Source organism: Cavia porcellus, unplaced genomic scaffold (genome assembly GCF_034190915.1).
Source record: "Cavia porcellus strain 051 isolate PalLab524CR breed Dunkin Hartley unplaced genomic scaffold, mCavPor4.1 scaffold_15, whole genome shotgun sequence".
In the NCBI taxonomy this organism is placed as follows: domain Eukaryota; kingdom Metazoa; phylum Chordata; class Mammalia; order Rodentia; family Caviidae; genus Cavia; species Cavia porcellus.
Window position 1 is genome coordinate 51,794,185 of NW_026947498.1, and position 17,600 is coordinate 51,811,784.

Below are 17,600 nucleotides of genomic sequence, written 5' to 3' on the forward strand. Positions count from 1 at the left end.
TTCTTTACACTCTATTTTTCTGTCTTATGGTTTGTTTTAGATTGGTGTATTTGGAAACTAGATAGTCATCACTCTAAAGACCATTACTGAAAGTGTAGTTCAAGAATTAATAGTAAATAGAACTTTTAATTAAAGTGCATGAGTGTACTGTATTGGCAGATTTATTGTATTAGTTACTCTAATTTATAATATAAAACCTACAAGGGGAAAATTAACTCTAATATTCACCTGGACATGATTGTATTTTTGTCAGTATAACGATACACATTTTACCACTTAAGAGATTTTTTTTTTACTGTTTGTCCTTGATAGCTATAATAGTCTGAGTATGTAACATATCTGGTAACTGAATTCCAACTTGAATAATAATTATACAAAAGCCAATTTAGTTCAGTTGGCATTGTTAATCAAAGTATAAAGTATTGGAGATGGAAAGATGAAATTATGAAAGGAAAATAGCTGATTTTTCCTATTTGTATAAATGAGGATAGAATAATTGTGTTCAGTGAGGTACAAATATTAGTAGCAATGAAACAGTTTACACTTTCTGTAAATGAATAGTTGGAGCCATTCAAAATGTACAGAATGCATCAATGATAGAACATGATCAGATGAGAATAAAATAATTTAAAATTAGTTTGAACAAGAATTTTTTTTGAGCAAGAAATTGTTGCTGGAATTTTTACTCTTTCCTAAAACCTCTATTAGTATTTGTTTATAGACCTTTCTATATATTTGTGTCTCTCATTTCATACTGCAGATTTCAAGTATTTTCACATAGCTTCGTAGTGACTTGAATTAAAAGATAAAGTTTCATATATTTAAGAAATTTAGGCTTCTACATCCTTAACTAGTTTTACCATTATTTAACAGAAAAGTTTGTTACTTCATTGTGCCCAAGAATCCTCCAGGAACTTATTTAAAATGTAGATTTGTAACATTTCCCCTGAGATACTAATTCTGAGACTCAGAAATGTGCACTTAAAGTAAATGCCTCTGATAGTGATTCACATGAATTAGCATCTTTACATAATGAATTGGAGATTATCAAAAGTAGAAATTGCCCACTATCCTATTTATACATTAGCTTCTGTTCCACTATTAATTCCATATTTACTGCTTGTAAAACATGAGGAAGAATTAAGGATATTTTATTCAAACAATGTATATACACTTAAAACAATATTTAAAATAGTACAAAAATAGTACAGCAGATGTTTTGGAGGGACAAGACCTACTCAGGTTTTTTTTTTTTTTTTTTTTAATTTAGAAAAAAAAAAGCAAAGCAGAAAAATGTTAGAAATAATACAGAATTTTTAAAAATAACAGTAAGAAGTCACTAGTTGATAAATTATATATTGTTATCTTAGTGGTTTTCAAGTTACAAAATCAAAGCATAAAAAGTAGACAAACAAGGGGCTGGGGATTTAGGTCAGCAGTATAAGTGCCTGTTTTGCAAGCACATGGTCATGAGTTCGATCCCTGGTACTGATAAAAAAAAAAAAAAGTAGACAAACAATGACAGTACAAAATATTCTGTTTGATAAATTAACAAAAATTTAGTAGTATGGTTATCTATCTTGCACACTTAAACATATATACAGTTGTATCCTTTAGAGCACTTTCTTTCCCTTTCATTATTACAATATCTATTATACATTTTGGATCTTATTATTCTTTCAGGTTTTTATTATTTTTTATACTAGAGAGACGATTCTGATGTACATTCTTCTGCTCTGAGTATATGTATTACTTTTGTGTAAACCAAGTCACTAGCATCATTTTTTCTTCCATGTATGCATAAAACCTTTTTCTGCTTGACTTTAGAGCAACCATCGAAACCTGAAATTGTAAGCAAAGCACCCTTTCTTGAAACAGAGCAACTAAAAAAGGTGAGAACTTATCTCAGTTAACTGCTTTTACTTAGCCTGATGTGTAGTGCCTTTTCCTTCTGTGGATAGCAGAACAAATGAAACAGACTTTGTTCTTGTGGAAGTGACAGTGTTACAGCTGCCAATCAAAAACTACGCAGAAGGCATGGGAGGCAGGGGAATAACTTGTCTAATGTCCTTTGTGCCACGGGGACATGAATAAAGCCGTGGTCACTTCTGATAAGAGGAGTCTTTCTTACTTGTTTAATGAAGTCAATTAAAAATGAGTTTATCTTTAAGAAAATATTAGAAAATGCTCTTCAACAATATTTTAAAAAATGAGATGTGAGGGTAAGGGATTTAGCTCAGTGGCTCAAGTGCTTCCCTGGTAAGCATGAGGTCATGAGTTTGATCCCTGGTACAAAAAAAAAAAAAAAAACGAGAGAGATGTAAGAGAAAATGTCATGTCTGGGAATAAGTAAATAAATAAATTGAATATATAAATTTAAATAAAATAGGTGTAAAATAAATTTTCCTTCATCTGTATTGGGTAAGGAAGGTCATTTCCTTTGAATCAGGTGAAATTTTACTGAGTAATATTTGGTAAACATGCAATATTAAACTTGTAGAAAGAGGTGGCCATTATTGAGCATAGTAAGTGTATATAATCTGAATTATTTGTGGTGTAAAACTGAAGATGTATGAACTGCAGTAAGAGTCATTGTTAATGTAATTACATTATATTCTTTGGTTAATGTTACAAATTTAATATTGCCTTGTTTATTTGTCTGTTTATTTTAAAGAGTGGGAAATTTTATTGCTGAATAGGAACGGAGAGTGAGGAATAGAAATAGATCCTTAAAGACAAGAGGAGTTCTGAATGGGCTGCTCAGTAATGACTTTAAGTGAATGTGATTTGGTTAATTGTAAGGTATCTACCATATATTTAAAGTTGGCAATTTTTTTTTTTTTTTTGTCTTTTTCCTTTTTATCGGTACCAGGGATCGAACTCACGACTGCCTGCTTGCAAGGCAGGCGCTTATGCCCCTGAGCCAAACCTCCAGCCCCTAAAATTATTTTTATATTTTTTGTTTACAAGAGAATATGTATCCCGTTCCTAGTTAGCATTGGAGAATAAATGAGTCAAAGCACTCCACTTTTCCTGAATAGTCTGGGGCTTCCAGATTGACTGCCTGTTTTGAAACAAGGAAATATTATTTCTTTTGTTTTGCAGTTGGGTGACTGCATTTCAAAAGACAGTTACCCTGTTGGCAACATCACATGGTACAGAAATGGAAAACCGCTTCAGGCCCTCGAGGGAGGTAGGTGTGAGCTGGCAATAAACTCTGGTGGCTGTTGTGTTGTTCTCTTCTCCAGGGATTCTTTAGACTGTCCACATCCAAACATGTACTGCCCTTTTTGTTACTGATTCTATGCTTTTGTACTTTAAATAGTCACTAATTCAATAAGTGATTTTTTAAAAGTAGCATTTTGACTCTTGCGTGAATAATCAGGAGCAGAGAAAATAACTTCTGTAGGTGATATGTTCTAGAAGTTAAAGAAAATGAGTGGGAGAAAGCATTCCATGATTCTATTTTTGTGTAAGTCTCTGATTCATGGTTCTAAGAAGACATCCTACTTCGCTGCATGTCAGTTTTCTTTCCTGTTAAATATAATTAGATGGACAAAATCACTTCTGAAAGGTGTTAAGGTATTCGGCTAAGGTTTGCACGTTTTCAGAGTCTTATCATGACTGATTTTGCTTTGTCTTTTCCTTCAGTGGTGGTCATAAATTTTAAAAAGGAAATGGATCCAGTTACTCAATTATACACCATGACATCATCTTTGGACTATAAGACAACCAAGGCTGATATACAAATGCCGTTTACCTGCTCTGTGACATACTATGGAACATCCGGCCAGAAAACACTTCATTCAGAGCAAGCAGTTTTTGACATTTACTGTAAGTAACTCTATTATAATTATGTAATTTTAGTGTATTAGAAATAACATGAGAATACTACTAATCTTTGAAGTCCCAATCCAATTAGTTTTGGATTTTCCTTCTAGCATTCTCCCATATCCACAGTATCCAAATAAAATCTCCCTCGAAGTCCTACAGAATAATTCTTACTCCTAATATCTTTCACTTTTTACTATATTATTTATGAGCAGCATCTCTTCCGTATTCTGTTACATGCTAGGTTCCTTTAAAATACAATCTGTAACTTGGTCAGTCTACAGCCCATGAATTATGTAGAAACTCAAAATGCCTTCTGACTATTTTCTGAATAAATGATAAATACAATCTTATGGTTGACTAGCTTTCCAAGTACAGAATTAGTATAGTGCTTTAATTAAGAAATTAATTTCAGTAATGAGATCAGTTGCTTAAATTTAGATAGGACATTGTATTTTAAAATATTTTGGTCAACTAAATCATAAATTTGAAGCACAGAATCACGTATTCTTTATTTTATTTAGCAGAGAAGTTAGCCATAGAGATATACCCTATACCTGCAGTAAAGATTACTTAGTCCTGGAGATTTTTCAAGAAAATGGAATAAAAGATTTCATTATTGTTGTTATTGTGATGATTATTATTACTTACAATGAATAAAACTAAATTGTGATACTGCCATCTGTCCCAGAGTAATCTAGCACTTGTCCACTTATTTTCAGTAAGTGCAACAATACCAGCTGAGTCTTTAGAGTTTTTACCTCATCTTCATGTCTGTTTGGCTTCCCTGAGGCCCAGAGTTTCTGTAAGAATAAAACTGAAACTCAACTTACCATAACTTAAAAAGATTATCTTAAAGTAGGAAAATAAGTTTTAACTTGATTAAAAAGCAAAAAATAGTGTAATCCATCATGTGTAACTTATCTGAAATCAAAGTATTGTTTCTATAGGGAAAGGCAGAGTCCTTTCTTTTCAAAATTTACTTTTAATTTCTCTTGTTATACAAATATATGAGGTATTCTGTGATAATTCAGTACATGGACACAGTTTATGATGTTCAAAACATGTAGTTAATATTTTATGTTCTTAGATTTAAAAAAATTTAATTAACATGTAATTGTACATATTCATGGGGTCTGATGTTATTTAAATACATGTTTACAATGTGCACAAGTTAAAACAGAGTTATTAGCATTTTTTTCTTAATACTGTGCTTTTGGAGCATTTGAGTGTCCCTTCTAGTTACATTTACATAAACCAACTTGGTATAAGTACAAAGTACAGAGAGGTACAAAGTAGGAGAGAGTATCAAACCAAGGAAAGAGACTTGGGAAGTTGGCTTTAAAAAGAACAGGAAACTATGTAGTTGCCAGGCATGCAGAGCCAGATAAGCAGAAAAGAAAATGCTAAAAAGAAATAATATTTACATTGGCTGGCTGCGCGGGCTTCATGTGGGATGTCTTAAGAGAAGACAATGGATGCAGTGCTAGATTTCCCAGCAAAGACACAAAAGGGTTCAGGATAAGGTCTTGACATTCAAGGACTTTCCTGTTGCAACAGAGAAAGATGACACTTTTTCAGAAAGACATTGTCAGTGCAAGTTTACAAGTGATAAACATTATTGAAACTCAGTGCTGAGTTCTGAAAGCTCCAGCATCTACAGACAGTGACTTCAGACTCTTCCTGCTTATCAGAAGAACCTGAAGTCCTTGTTAGAACATGAACTTCTGGACCCCCTCACAAGTTTCTGATCCAGTAGGTGTGAGAAGATACTTGACACTTTGAATTTATAACAAATTCCCTAGTGGTACTAATGAACCTGAGTAGAGAACCACTGTCCTAAGAGAAGACTTCGGAGAAGAAAGAAACCTAAATGAAAGAAAATGAAAGTTGATTAATTTACAAAAGATGCACTAGTGCAGTCCTTCCTTGTCTTGTTCAGTCAGTAGTGAAGTTGCAGAGATGTGTGCTCTTTAATGCATATTTTACCTTATTTCTGCCTTTGGGCAATGCCTAAATTTATGTCACCATTCTTCATTGATTCTGTTTCTGCAATAATTTCCAAGATAGTATTCTCCCTGCCTGCCCACTCCAGACAAGCTGCCCTCTGAACTGCTGCTAGAAATATCTTTTTAAAACACAAATGCAGGAGTGTTACTCTGTGATTAAAGTTCTTTAATGACTCTCCAGAGCTCTCAGATAAATCTTCACACTCTCGGTTGCTGTATATCTTGAGTCTCTTGTGGCCCGAGTCTTGTACTCTCAGCCTCTCTCACTGCAATCTACCACTGTGGTCTGTCCTGTTTTCCAATTTCCTCAGAAAGACTGCTCCTTATATGCCTGTCAATATGCTGTGGTTGGCTTGTTTTCATCTTTTAACAGATACCTACTTGTTATTTAATACCCATCTCCAGAGTAAATTCCTTCTGGATACTTCTTAATCTCATATGTCTAGGAGTCTGATGCTCACATCAAAGACAAATGTCAAACTCTTAATTCTTAATTCACATTCTCATAAACAGAATAAAAGTTCATTGAGATGAATATGCCTTTTTAGACTTGATAATTCTAGTATTTAGGACTTGTGCAAAATAAATGCTGAACAAATGAATTAATGTTGAATGATAGATAAATGAGAGGAATGAATTTGAGGAGGTTCTTGGTTATTACATATAGAGTTCATGTAAAATAGTAACATATGAGTCTTTTAGCTAGATTCAGGTGAAACTGTGGATAGCAGTTTAAGTAACATTTTCCTCGAAGGATTTTGAATATTCAAAGTGCTACTTCAGAAACTGATTCAGAGCAAATAGCTACTAAGAAAATGAGAAAGGCTCAAGCTGAGGGACCAAATGAAATCTGATGCCAGTGGTTCAGGTGTAGGTTAACTGGAGTATAGACTAAGAAAGTTTTAGTGGGAATAGAAGGGGAGAATCTGATGCAAACTGTATCATGAAAGATACTCATTGAGACTTGGCGATTGAATGAATAAGGAGGGAAGAGGAGAAAAGCCAGAGTGATAGAAAGAATATTGACTTACTAATGGACAGAATCGGGGCAGAGGGAACACAAGAGATCATTATTTTGTTGTAGACATGTTAGTAGGCATCTAGGAAGTTACTGTAGAAATTAAAATGTGTTACAGTGACTAATGCAGAACAGAACCTATTAAAACTGGAACATAGAGATGAACCATTGGAAAAAAGAGGAGAGTGTCAAGCCTGTTGTAATCCATGGTTTTTCCGTGTCAGCCTTGATCAGAGATGTGCCACAGCGACGTGATACTGGCTAAACCTTGGTAATGGCCAAAGATAGGCCAGCTCAAAGAGTAAGAGACCTGAAAAAGGAGGTCATTTGAATGTCACTAAAAACAAAACAAAACAAAAACTGTACCCACTTTTCTACTTACAGCAAAGCAGAGAAGTAGCAAAGTAGCACGTGACAAGCAGCAAGCAGTCACAGCATCCCTCGTCTGTCCCTGCTATTCCTCCATAGGGCAGAGCACTCGCACTGAGAGTGGGCCTTCCCGTTATCCACTCCCAGACTACACCAAAGCAATCAGGAGACTAATTTAATAATCATACAGCCGTGATGCCAGCTTCACACACTTAATCCCAGTATCACACATTGTAGATCCAGGCACATCTGAAAACTCCACCCATGACGGCATGAAGTTTTGGGGGGACATCTAGACGCAGCCATGACACCACCTAATAACAAGAGAAGTCTTTAATGGCACCACCTTGAAAATATAGACCCATATCTCAGTAGTTATCAATTTTTCTGCGGAAGGATCCTTACAACCTTAGATTATATGGTTTTGAAGTTCATTGTTGGTTGCATTATTCGGCTATCTAACAAATGAATAAATGAGAAGTTATTTATTATTGCTACTACTACTTCCTTTTATTTCCTGTTTGCTAGATATAATCCCAGTGTGTTAAGCCTTGAATTTATCTAGCATTCTATTGTTGAGCAGTAGCCTGTACTAAAGAATACTCTTTGGCCCTATTTTCTCCGCAAAATTACCAAAATGGACTGTAAGTTGCATCTTGGCTCCAATGAACAGGACAGAATTACAGTACATTTACAGTCTTGTTGATTATTTTAAGACTCATTCTTACTTTGTAGGACTCATTGTTTTAAAAGCAGATCTGCTCCCCGGCATAGCAGAATCCTTGGTGGTGGTGTTTAGCTCATTTTCCCCCTTTTACTTAATCCAAGGTATTATTATGTTATTGAGTGGGCAGTACATAAATAACTTCAGGAAATTTGCTAGCTGATTTTAGTCCTTCCAAACTATAAGATTCACATAACATAGTTAAATTTCTATGTAATGAAGTCATACAGTGAGATAATTATTCCTACTGGTCTTTTACACATAAAATAGTTACAGTTATTCCTACCTCAGTTTAAGACATTTTTGTAAGAAGAAATTGATTTTTATATAAGAGAGTCTCTTTGTAGTTTGCTCTAGCTAAGATTAGTACTTGGTAGAGCAAGTGGCTATTAACTTCAATCGTTCTATAAAAAGATACACTTAAGTAATTACCATTACTAGCTTCTTGAGAAAATTGTGTATAATTTAGTCATTTGCATTGTATGCACAGTAATTTGTTACTTGACAAAAATGTTAACTTGTGTCTGTGACTCTTACAGATCCTACAGAGCAAGTGACAATACAAGTGTTACCACCAAAAAATGCCATCAAAGAAGGAGACAACATCACTCTTAAATGCTTGGGAAATGGTAACCCTCCTCCTGAGGAATTTTTGTTTTACTTACCAGTAAGTGCTGAAGCATACTTAAGCTTAACTATTTTCATTGTGTCCTGTGGTTGGGCCTCTATCTGGTACTCAGAACTGCTTGTACGTGGGTATCTTAAGAAACAGTGCTATCCTTGGGAATACAGACAGCCACCTAATAATGTCTTTTGTTTGTATGATACCTGCCAGTGTTTTGGCCTTGCTTCTCAGTCTTGAGAGATTTCAGACACAAAGAGAAAATAAAAGCAGAAAACATAAACCATAATTGCAAAGACTCAAGGTATTATTATTATTCACATAAGCTATAAAAATTTGCTGTTAGAACTGGATAACCATAAAATGAAAAAAGCAGACAGAAAATAGTCTGAGGTGGATTCTAAATCTACCCATGGTGTGACCCTGAACATAGCTCTCATCTTCTGAAGGATAGTTCTGATGCACATTATATTTGGCTTGTTAGAGTAATGCTGCATGTGGGCTTTCTTTCCATGTGTAATTATAAAGTCTAATTTCTTCAAGTTTTATCCATATCATAGTTGAAGAAAAGATATGCATACAAGGCTCATAGGAAAAGTCCTCTAGGGTACCAGAGTAGTATGAAGCCAGACTGGGAAAGGGCTCCGTGAGGGTACCTCACTCCGCCACAGCTTTGTTTGCTGTCACATTTGCATAGAGGGAAGCCATGTGTTCCTTGGCACTGCATTTCTGTGGGGATGTGCTGACAGGTTTATCCCCTGCACTGCTTAGCAGTATTTAAGAATAACATTCACTGCATTTCTCATGGTATAAATGATCTTGTGTACGTAAATGTTCATATAAAATGTGGTTCCACCTATTAAATTGACAAGTTATCTATGTCTCACTTGCAAACAGAAATGTTGATGCTAACTAGCTTTCTGCTTAGGCTATCTGGGATGGCAGAGCCAAATGTATGTCTCAGCTTTACCAACAATATCTGCTGATTACCTTTTTGTTAACGTAATCCTATTATCGTTTTACCTATTCTTGATTTGCTTTCTTTTCTTTATCTTTCCTTTTTCTCTATTTATTTTTTTCTTTTTCTGTCCTTTGTTCACTCCTTACTCTTTCCTTCTTTCCTTTATTTTTATTTAGATATATAGCTTTTTTTGTTAAACTAGATAAGACATAAAAATGAGATATTGGACTTTTTAAAATATCTGTTTTAAAACTAAAACACACTAGGCTTTCAGTGAAATACTTGTTATCAATAAAATATCAGTTCTTCAAAAATTTGTTATAATCAAAACATTACATTTTTTCTCTGGGAATCATATGTTGGTACTTTTTGTACAAACTGTACAAAATTTTTGTCTAAAGAGTCACATTCATTTTTCTTCTTTATCTGAGAAAATGCCATCTTCATCAAGAAATATAACTGTTCTCATTGTAGCTACCAAGTATAATCATTTGACATTTTGCTTCTGTCAAAAGGGACAGCCTGAAGGAATAAGAAGCTCAAATACTTACACACTGACAGATGTGAGGCGCAATGCAACAGGAGAATACAAATGCTCCCTGGTAGACAAAAAAAGCATGATTGCTTCAACAGCCATCACAGTTCACTGTGAGTCACCTTCTTCATTACCAGCCTCCCTTCAAAGGCCTCAAATAGTACAATGTGACTATCTTTTCAAAGAAATCACGGCTAGTGTATTTATTAAGTAACTTGGCTTCATTAGAATCGGTAGAGGGCATCAAAATTAAGTTCAGCTTACCCTTTAGTGTTGGACACTTGGTTGGGTCTGGTAGCTGCATCTTTGCAGAGTTTAACTTCTATCTGCTTTCTTGATATCTTCAGTTCATTGAATCAATAAGTAATATTTATGTCACCATTAAAGAAATTGATTGTATATTTTAAGAAAGTGTTGAGTTTGAACCCATGGCCACGTGCATGCTAGGCAAAAACTCTTTAAGACTAAGGTACACTACCACCCTCTATTTAGATATTCTTGAGGTTCACAGTTGGCCTGGAGTGATGTAGTTGTAAATAAAGTATCTTTTTTTTAATTACAGAATAATTTTAGCATACAAACCCAAGCAATGCAAAGTTATAAATTACAGATTCAGCTATTGTAAGAAGAAAAAGTGGTATCTGAAAGCCTTTATTGGCTGAATTTGCTTCATATAGAAGGATAATGAAATTTGAGAAGTAGAACTTTAAAATCACCTTGAGTGTACCTTTTTAATGAAGTCTTAATCTACTTTTGGCCTCTAGCTACTTCAAAAGTTGTATTTCTCCCTCATGCATATCATGGAGAAAAAAGGAGACATAAAATACAGATGTATAACTTGAGTTCTTCATTTTGTAGTTTATAAGAGTCCTATTACCGATGCATCTTGTGTATCTTGGAAATAAGGCTAGTGTCAGTCTTGTGTTGATGTGTCATCTAAATTTTTCAGTAGTTATTTGCACCCAGTGGTACCACTTATAAGAGTTTCTCTAGACAAGATCTTCTAAGACCTATCAAATTTGAGGTGATTTTTGTTTCAAAAATTCAAATTTTGTTCAAGTTGTCCTCAGCACATCACTCTAAAACTTTTCATTATATTCCTAATGCTTGTAAAGCAGGTAGGATACAAACTTTGAGGAAGATATGGGAGAGAGGGGTAAACTAGGGAATAAAGCAACCGGATAGTAGCTTTCCATGGTATGCTATCAGCAGTGCATCCTGGGGAGCCCTGTGGAAACGATGGACTGTTAGGAAGTATTCACAGCCAGCCATTTCTGTATGCTCCGTGCTCATCTGAGCACAGATCTGAGTGGAGAGAAAACAAAGACCTCTCTGTGCAACAGTAGTGCTGCTTTTTCTCTAAGGACCAGTGAGTCATGGGACCATTTTTCTAGGCCTGTTCCAGGAGCTAGTGAGGGGAGGGACAACTAGTAAAGCAGAGAATATAGCCAGCAAATAGAACTGACTACGGAATGGCCCTCTGACATACTATTTCCAATTTTTGGGTCAAGCATTCGTACTCCAGTGTCTTTAAGACAGTGTGAAGATATTATGTTTAAGAGAAGCTAGGTACACAGGATTGTAACCTGGGAGGGCTCTCATTTGTGTTGCACATGGATCAAACAGGGCCGGTAGAAGATTGACAACGTGTCTTTTGACTTCTTGGTACCACATAGTATCTCTATCAGTTGTGGTGGGAAGAAATTAAGCAAAAGCATTTAGAATAGTTTAATTGAATCTCAGGGCATTTATTAGATATAAATGCATTCCAGTTTTCACAGGTTGACTGTAATCTTGATTGCTAAGGATATTTCTCTTTAAAGCCAAAATAAGTATTGGAAGTCAGTTGATATTTTACTGTGTCTACATTACGTACAAACATAAAATGCCTATTTGCCCAATTATCCTTGATTGCTTATTTTCCAAATGTCGCACTTGTTTCCCTTGCATAGATGACTAACAGGAGTATGAGTAGAGAAGCAGCAGCTCATGCATTCCCAGATTTGCAGAGCATCCCTGTCAACACAACCTCACACTACAGGGCCCCAGTTGCTGATGAAACAGCCACCATTCCTCTTCCAGTTCATGTGCACAAAGTCTTCATCAGAATTTTCAGAATCCGTCTCTGTCCTTTAAATTCTTTTACCCCTTCGCATTGCCAAGTTCACTAACCAACTAATAAAAACTCCTGGCTTGCCCTGGAAAATGTTTTAATCTTAATACAATCCACCCAAATATTCTGAGCAAGCTGCACTTTCCTATATGATGGTGCATTTTGAATATTAATGAGAAACTGAGAAAGCATGCTTCTTGCTTTCATTCATTCATGAGCGACTGTCATATGTCACACTATGTGCATGCATTAGAGAAGAATCAAACCATGATCATTATCCACATGTTGCTTACAGTCTAAAAGGGAAGAGAAACATTAAAAGTAATATTGCAAGCAGTCAATCAGTTTCAACTAAAATATGTAGGGCCAGGGAGGAGCATAAAGTACAGTAACCTTTGCAACGTAGAATAAAGTCGTAAGTCCCAATATTGCAAATCTGGTCCTCTGCAGGTGGCCTCATGAAATATATTAGGCATCCCTTCTGGGAGTAAGCGTCATTTGTGTCAAATTATTCACCATCATGAAACCTGAAAGCTCTCACTTTTTTTGCTTTTGTGTTTTTGGCAAAAATATTGCCTCTATTTCTACCTTTCAAAACCATCCTCAACCGTGAAAGGCCACAGAAATATAATACCTCCTATGCAGGGCTGTTTTTTGCTTCAGAACCCAAATTGGCTCTGTTCTTTACACTCCCGGAAGTCTCTGTACTTCTATATCTATTAAAGACCCTGACTTTAGTCTTTCAACAAATATTTATTAAGCTCCTAGTCTAGCAAGTTTGCTTCTAGGTGTTTATTTCACAGGGCAAGGATTTAGTCAGTTGAGCATAGATTACTTCTTCCTCATTAAATTGTAAGGTCATTACTCATCTAGCTACCCTTAGTACTTGGAACATAATTGTTGTACAATAAATATCTGCTCAGTTGAATGGAATTTTCTTCATATAGAACATACTAAAAAGGTAATATTTTATAAAAATTATTATCCATCTGAAAGACCATATACCTTTAGATATGTTTTAAAAAATGGTATCTGTTCGCAGTGTACCTAACAATATATCTTATTTAAAATTTCAACAGCGTGAGAAATGGAATAGCATTTCAAAAAAAGAGCTAACTACTTGTCAGTTCCCTCTTAAGAAACATATACTATCTTGTGGTTTTTCAATTTATCACCTGCTGCTCAAAAATGCTTGATTTTACAAACTTATGCCTTACTCCTTTTATATTTACCTAGTCATCATCTTTCTTTATTTTCTTCCAGAAGTAATTTAAACATTTTTTTGTTAAGGTCATAGAGCCTATTGAAATATTTATATGTTTTAAAAATATCAATTAGGTTTACTGCAAATATGCGCTTAATCAATTAGGTTGAACATGTATTTGTACACAGTCCTCAAAACTAACTTGAAAAACTAGTTATTGTAGTGAAATAAATCAATTGTGAGTTTTCTAGATGCAGTCAGAAGGATTCTTTTCATTCATTGTCACAAATATTTTGACTCTCTTACTTTCTTAGTGTTTGTATCTCAAGCAGATTTTCTGCTTCACAGATTTGGATTTATCCTTAAAACCAAGTGGAGAGGTGACCAAGCAGATTGGTGATGCCTTGCCTGTGTCGTGCACAATCTCTGCTAGTAGGAATGCAACTGTGGTTTGGATGAAAGTAAGTAATACTTTTGAGACTATCCTGCTGTTGGGATGATTTCTTTTTAGAGTTCTGTTGCATTCTATATTGTATCCATAAATATAAGTAAGTATATTTATGGATAATGTTTCCACTCAAACTCATTATTTCTTGTTCTGTATCTTTCTCTGCCTCTTACTCTGTCTCTTTGTCTCTGTCACACACACACACACACACACACACACATGACCACACTAATCAAAGCAGATAAAACATTAGAGTTTCTCAATAACACTGTAGCATCCATAAGTGATTTTCTGAAACTTAATTTAATATACTACCGTACAGGGACTTGAAAGTTGGTGGATCGATAGGTAGCAGGGTAGAGAGCCTCTCTGAGAAAAACAACTCAGACACTAGAATTTAACACCATGGAGAAGACCAGATGAAAGGAGAGGGATTCTCACAACCCAGGAAGAAACTGAGGAGGAAAAAAAAAGGAAAAACATGGACAAAAGGCTGGAACCACACATACTCTCACTGGAGCCAGTCCTGCCGTGTGCTGGGTGCACCTTGGTATCAGTTGACTCATGGTCACACTGACATCTCAGTAGCACCAAAATCAGAGATTGGTGAGCCCAATGCCCATGGCAGGAGAATGCGATGCAACAGAGAGCAGAATCAATGTAGAAAGCTGCACTAACCCATAGTGAGTGCTAGAAATTGGATCCCACAGAGGAGGTGACCGGCTGGACGACATATTGGAGTTGGGCAGAACCCTGGAAACACAGTGGCGTTAGCTGCTTCTGGCCCAGAGAAGACTGGTGGAATCTGCTTGGGCTGTGTCACGCCCCTGGTCGGGACCCAATAGCCAGGGATGAAACTGTCCTGAACCTGTGACGTCCCCATGGCACAGTCATGGGATGAAGGCACTCACTGGTTGACTGGCTCAGAGGAGAGGGGCCAGACCACATCGTCCCAGTGCGTACCTCAGAGATCAATAGTAAACTGGAGAGGGTAGCAATCCCCAAGCCAGCATGCTTCAGAAAAACCGTAAGCAATATGGAAAGGGCCTGAGATCTCTACCATACACCTGTTTGAAAGAAACCAGAAACATGACAAGAGAAAGAAACAAGAGAAAGCTTCCAGCTCCTGACCCAGGGAAAATAAGTCCAGGGGAGGTAAATGCAGAAGAGATCGAGGGCAGCAAACATGCAATATTGGACACAACGTCAGCAGACATAAAGAAATACCTTCGTGACCTCATAGACAAACTTAAAACTGAAATTCTAATTCAAGTGAAGCAAGATATAAAAAGATTAATAAAAGAAATGCTAAGCACCTCTCAAGAGGACACAGATGGATGAATGTAGGAACCCAGAAAAAGGAGAGAAACCTTTGATGAAGAATGTAACAAAACCTAGAATACATGAAACAGATCCAAAGAGATTACCAGTAAATTAAAAACTCCATTGAAAGTTGGCAAAATTCCTTGACAGAAACTAAAGTAAGACTTTTAAAACTTGAAGATTTGTTATGTGTGATTGTGAAAAGAAAGATCTCTTAAAAATAACAAGAAACCAGGCAGTAACAATACAAAGGCTAGAAGATGACAAGAGGATCTATAACTTAAGAATAAAAACATGAGTGAAGAAGCAGGGGTAAACACAAATAAATTACACAGGATATTCACAGAAATAATTAAGGAAAACTTCCCAAGCATAGGAAAGGGGAATGATATTCAAATATCTGAGGCATACAGAACTCCAGCCAGCTACAACCAAAATAGATCTATAGCTAGACATATAATAATCAACATCTCAGAAATTCATCACAAGAACAGAATATTAAAAGCAGTCAGAGAAAAGAAACATCACCTATAAAGGAAAAGCCATCAAAATCATGACAGACTTCTTGACAAAAACTATCAAATCAAGAAGAGCTTGCAGCAAAGTATTCCAAGCCCTGAAGAAGATAGCCTCCAATCCAGATTGATGTACTCTGCAAAACTGTCTCTCAAAATTAATAGAGAAACAAGATGTTCCATGACAAAGAAGAACTGTGGGAGTTTGTGACCATCAATCCAACCCTACAAAAAATACTGAAGGACATTCAAGAGAGAGAGAAAAAAATAACCAGGATTTCAGCAACAGTGGCAGAGAGGCCTCAGTGAACGGGGCAGATAGTGGAATGAAGGAGAAAAGTAGACAGCCAACATCAGAAAAATAGCAAAGCAGAAATGAGGCAGAGAAGACTGGCTATAATCTCTAACACAGATGGCCTTGATACACTAACAAAAAGAAACACAGCAGAGTGGATCAGGAGATAGGGTACATCGAGATGCTGTAAATAGAAAATACAATCTACCTGAAAGAGAGTTAATGAACCGAAAGTCAAAGATGAGAAAACGATGCTCTATGTGACAGGGAAACAGAGAGAAATAGGAACAACTCATCCAGCAGCTGCATATAGGTTGGAAAGTCATGACACTTTTGTGCAGTGGAGAACTACTCAGCTATAAGGAAGGAAAACCTTGAGTAGATAAAGGAATACAGCTAAAGAACAAGCTGAGGTCTAAAAAGGTTCAGAACCACTTAGGTAGATGGCAGGTTGCCCCCCTAATCTAAAAACTAAAGGAGTTAGTGGGTCCCAAAATATACAAAGCACCCTGAGAAAGTGGAAGGGGAGGAATTGTCTAAAAAGGGAGGCAGAGGACATCGTTAATAGTGTATCAGGATTTAAAAGCCACAGTAGTCTTATCGCTATGTTTAGTTTGATTTTATCCTGTTCCAGTCTGTGTACTCATACTAGATTTGAGAGCACAGACAGCTATCCCCAAAATAGCAGGATACACTATGATAACTATCCTTAATTTCCTATTAACTTAACTGAAGCCCTGCATTACTTGCACTGTCTTACTATGTCTGATCTTATTTGAATCTGGTTTGCTAGATCACTCTTTTGTCTTGACTGATTTTATTCAAATTTGGTATGCTTGATAGTATCAAGTCTAAGAGTAGAGACAACTACTCTGAAGATGACAAGATGCAATAGGATACCCATTCCAGTTTGATTATTAACTGCTTTTGAAGTCCTATAATGCCTCCAGTGTTTTGTTTTTATTATGTAGTGCTATGTTCATTATATTATGCCTGATGATATAGACAATTCTATTGAAAATAACAAGAGACATCATAGTAAGTACTGTAGATCACCCAGTATTGTAGTTTTGTCTGTCTTTATATGTCTTTTTCGTTTCGTGCTTTTCTAGGAATTTTTTCTGTGGTCTTGTTTTGATTTGTTTTTCCCTCTAATACAGAAAGGATAGATATACATGTAGAGATTCATGCATGTGTAGAACTTTACAAGAGTAGATTATATAATGCATGATGTAATGAACAGATACTCTGAAGGAAATCAGACACTAAAATACCCAGTGGTAATTCTATAGTGTCATGATATAAAATATAGCAATACTATTCTTATCTGTCCAGAGTGGTATTAGTCTGTTAGGTTGTGTTTAATTTCAACATACGTAAAGATATGGACAGCTATTTTGAAAAGAACGAGAGACATTATGACAGCCACTATTGACTTCCCTATTGTCTAGTCTTGAAGACCTAAAATGCTTTCATCATCCTGTTCTGATAAGTTTAGTACTGTTTTTGGTATGAATTCACTGTGTGTAAAGATATACACAACTATTTGGAAGAAAATAAAAGACGATATGATAGACAGTGAAGATCTCCAGTGGTCTTGCTTTGAAATCTGTATTTCATAAATTGCTCTCTT

At 35.7% G+C, this 17,600-nt stretch overlaps 1 protein-coding gene across 2 annotated transcripts in view; it reads left to right on the plus strand.

Annotated features, from left to right (window-relative positions):
• Alcam (activated leukocyte cell adhesion molecule) overlaps window positions 1–17,600 on the plus strand; it is a 178,603-nt gene that overhangs the window by 139,870 nt on the left and 21,133 nt on the right. For both annotated transcript variants that reach the window (XM_063224890.1, XM_063224891.1), the window contains exons 4-9: window positions 1,828–1,892; window positions 3,106–3,193; window positions 3,652–3,834; window positions 8,491–8,618; window positions 10,050–10,182; window positions 13,735–13,847. In XM_063224890.1, coding sequence (XP_063080960.1) covers window positions 1,828–1,892; window positions 3,106–3,193; window positions 3,652–3,834; window positions 8,491–8,618; window positions 10,050–10,182; window positions 13,735–13,847 — 710 coding nt within the window. The remainder of the gene's footprint in view (window positions 1–1,827; window positions 1,893–3,105; window positions 3,194–3,651; window positions 3,835–8,490; window positions 8,619–10,049; window positions 10,183–13,734; window positions 13,848–17,600) is intronic.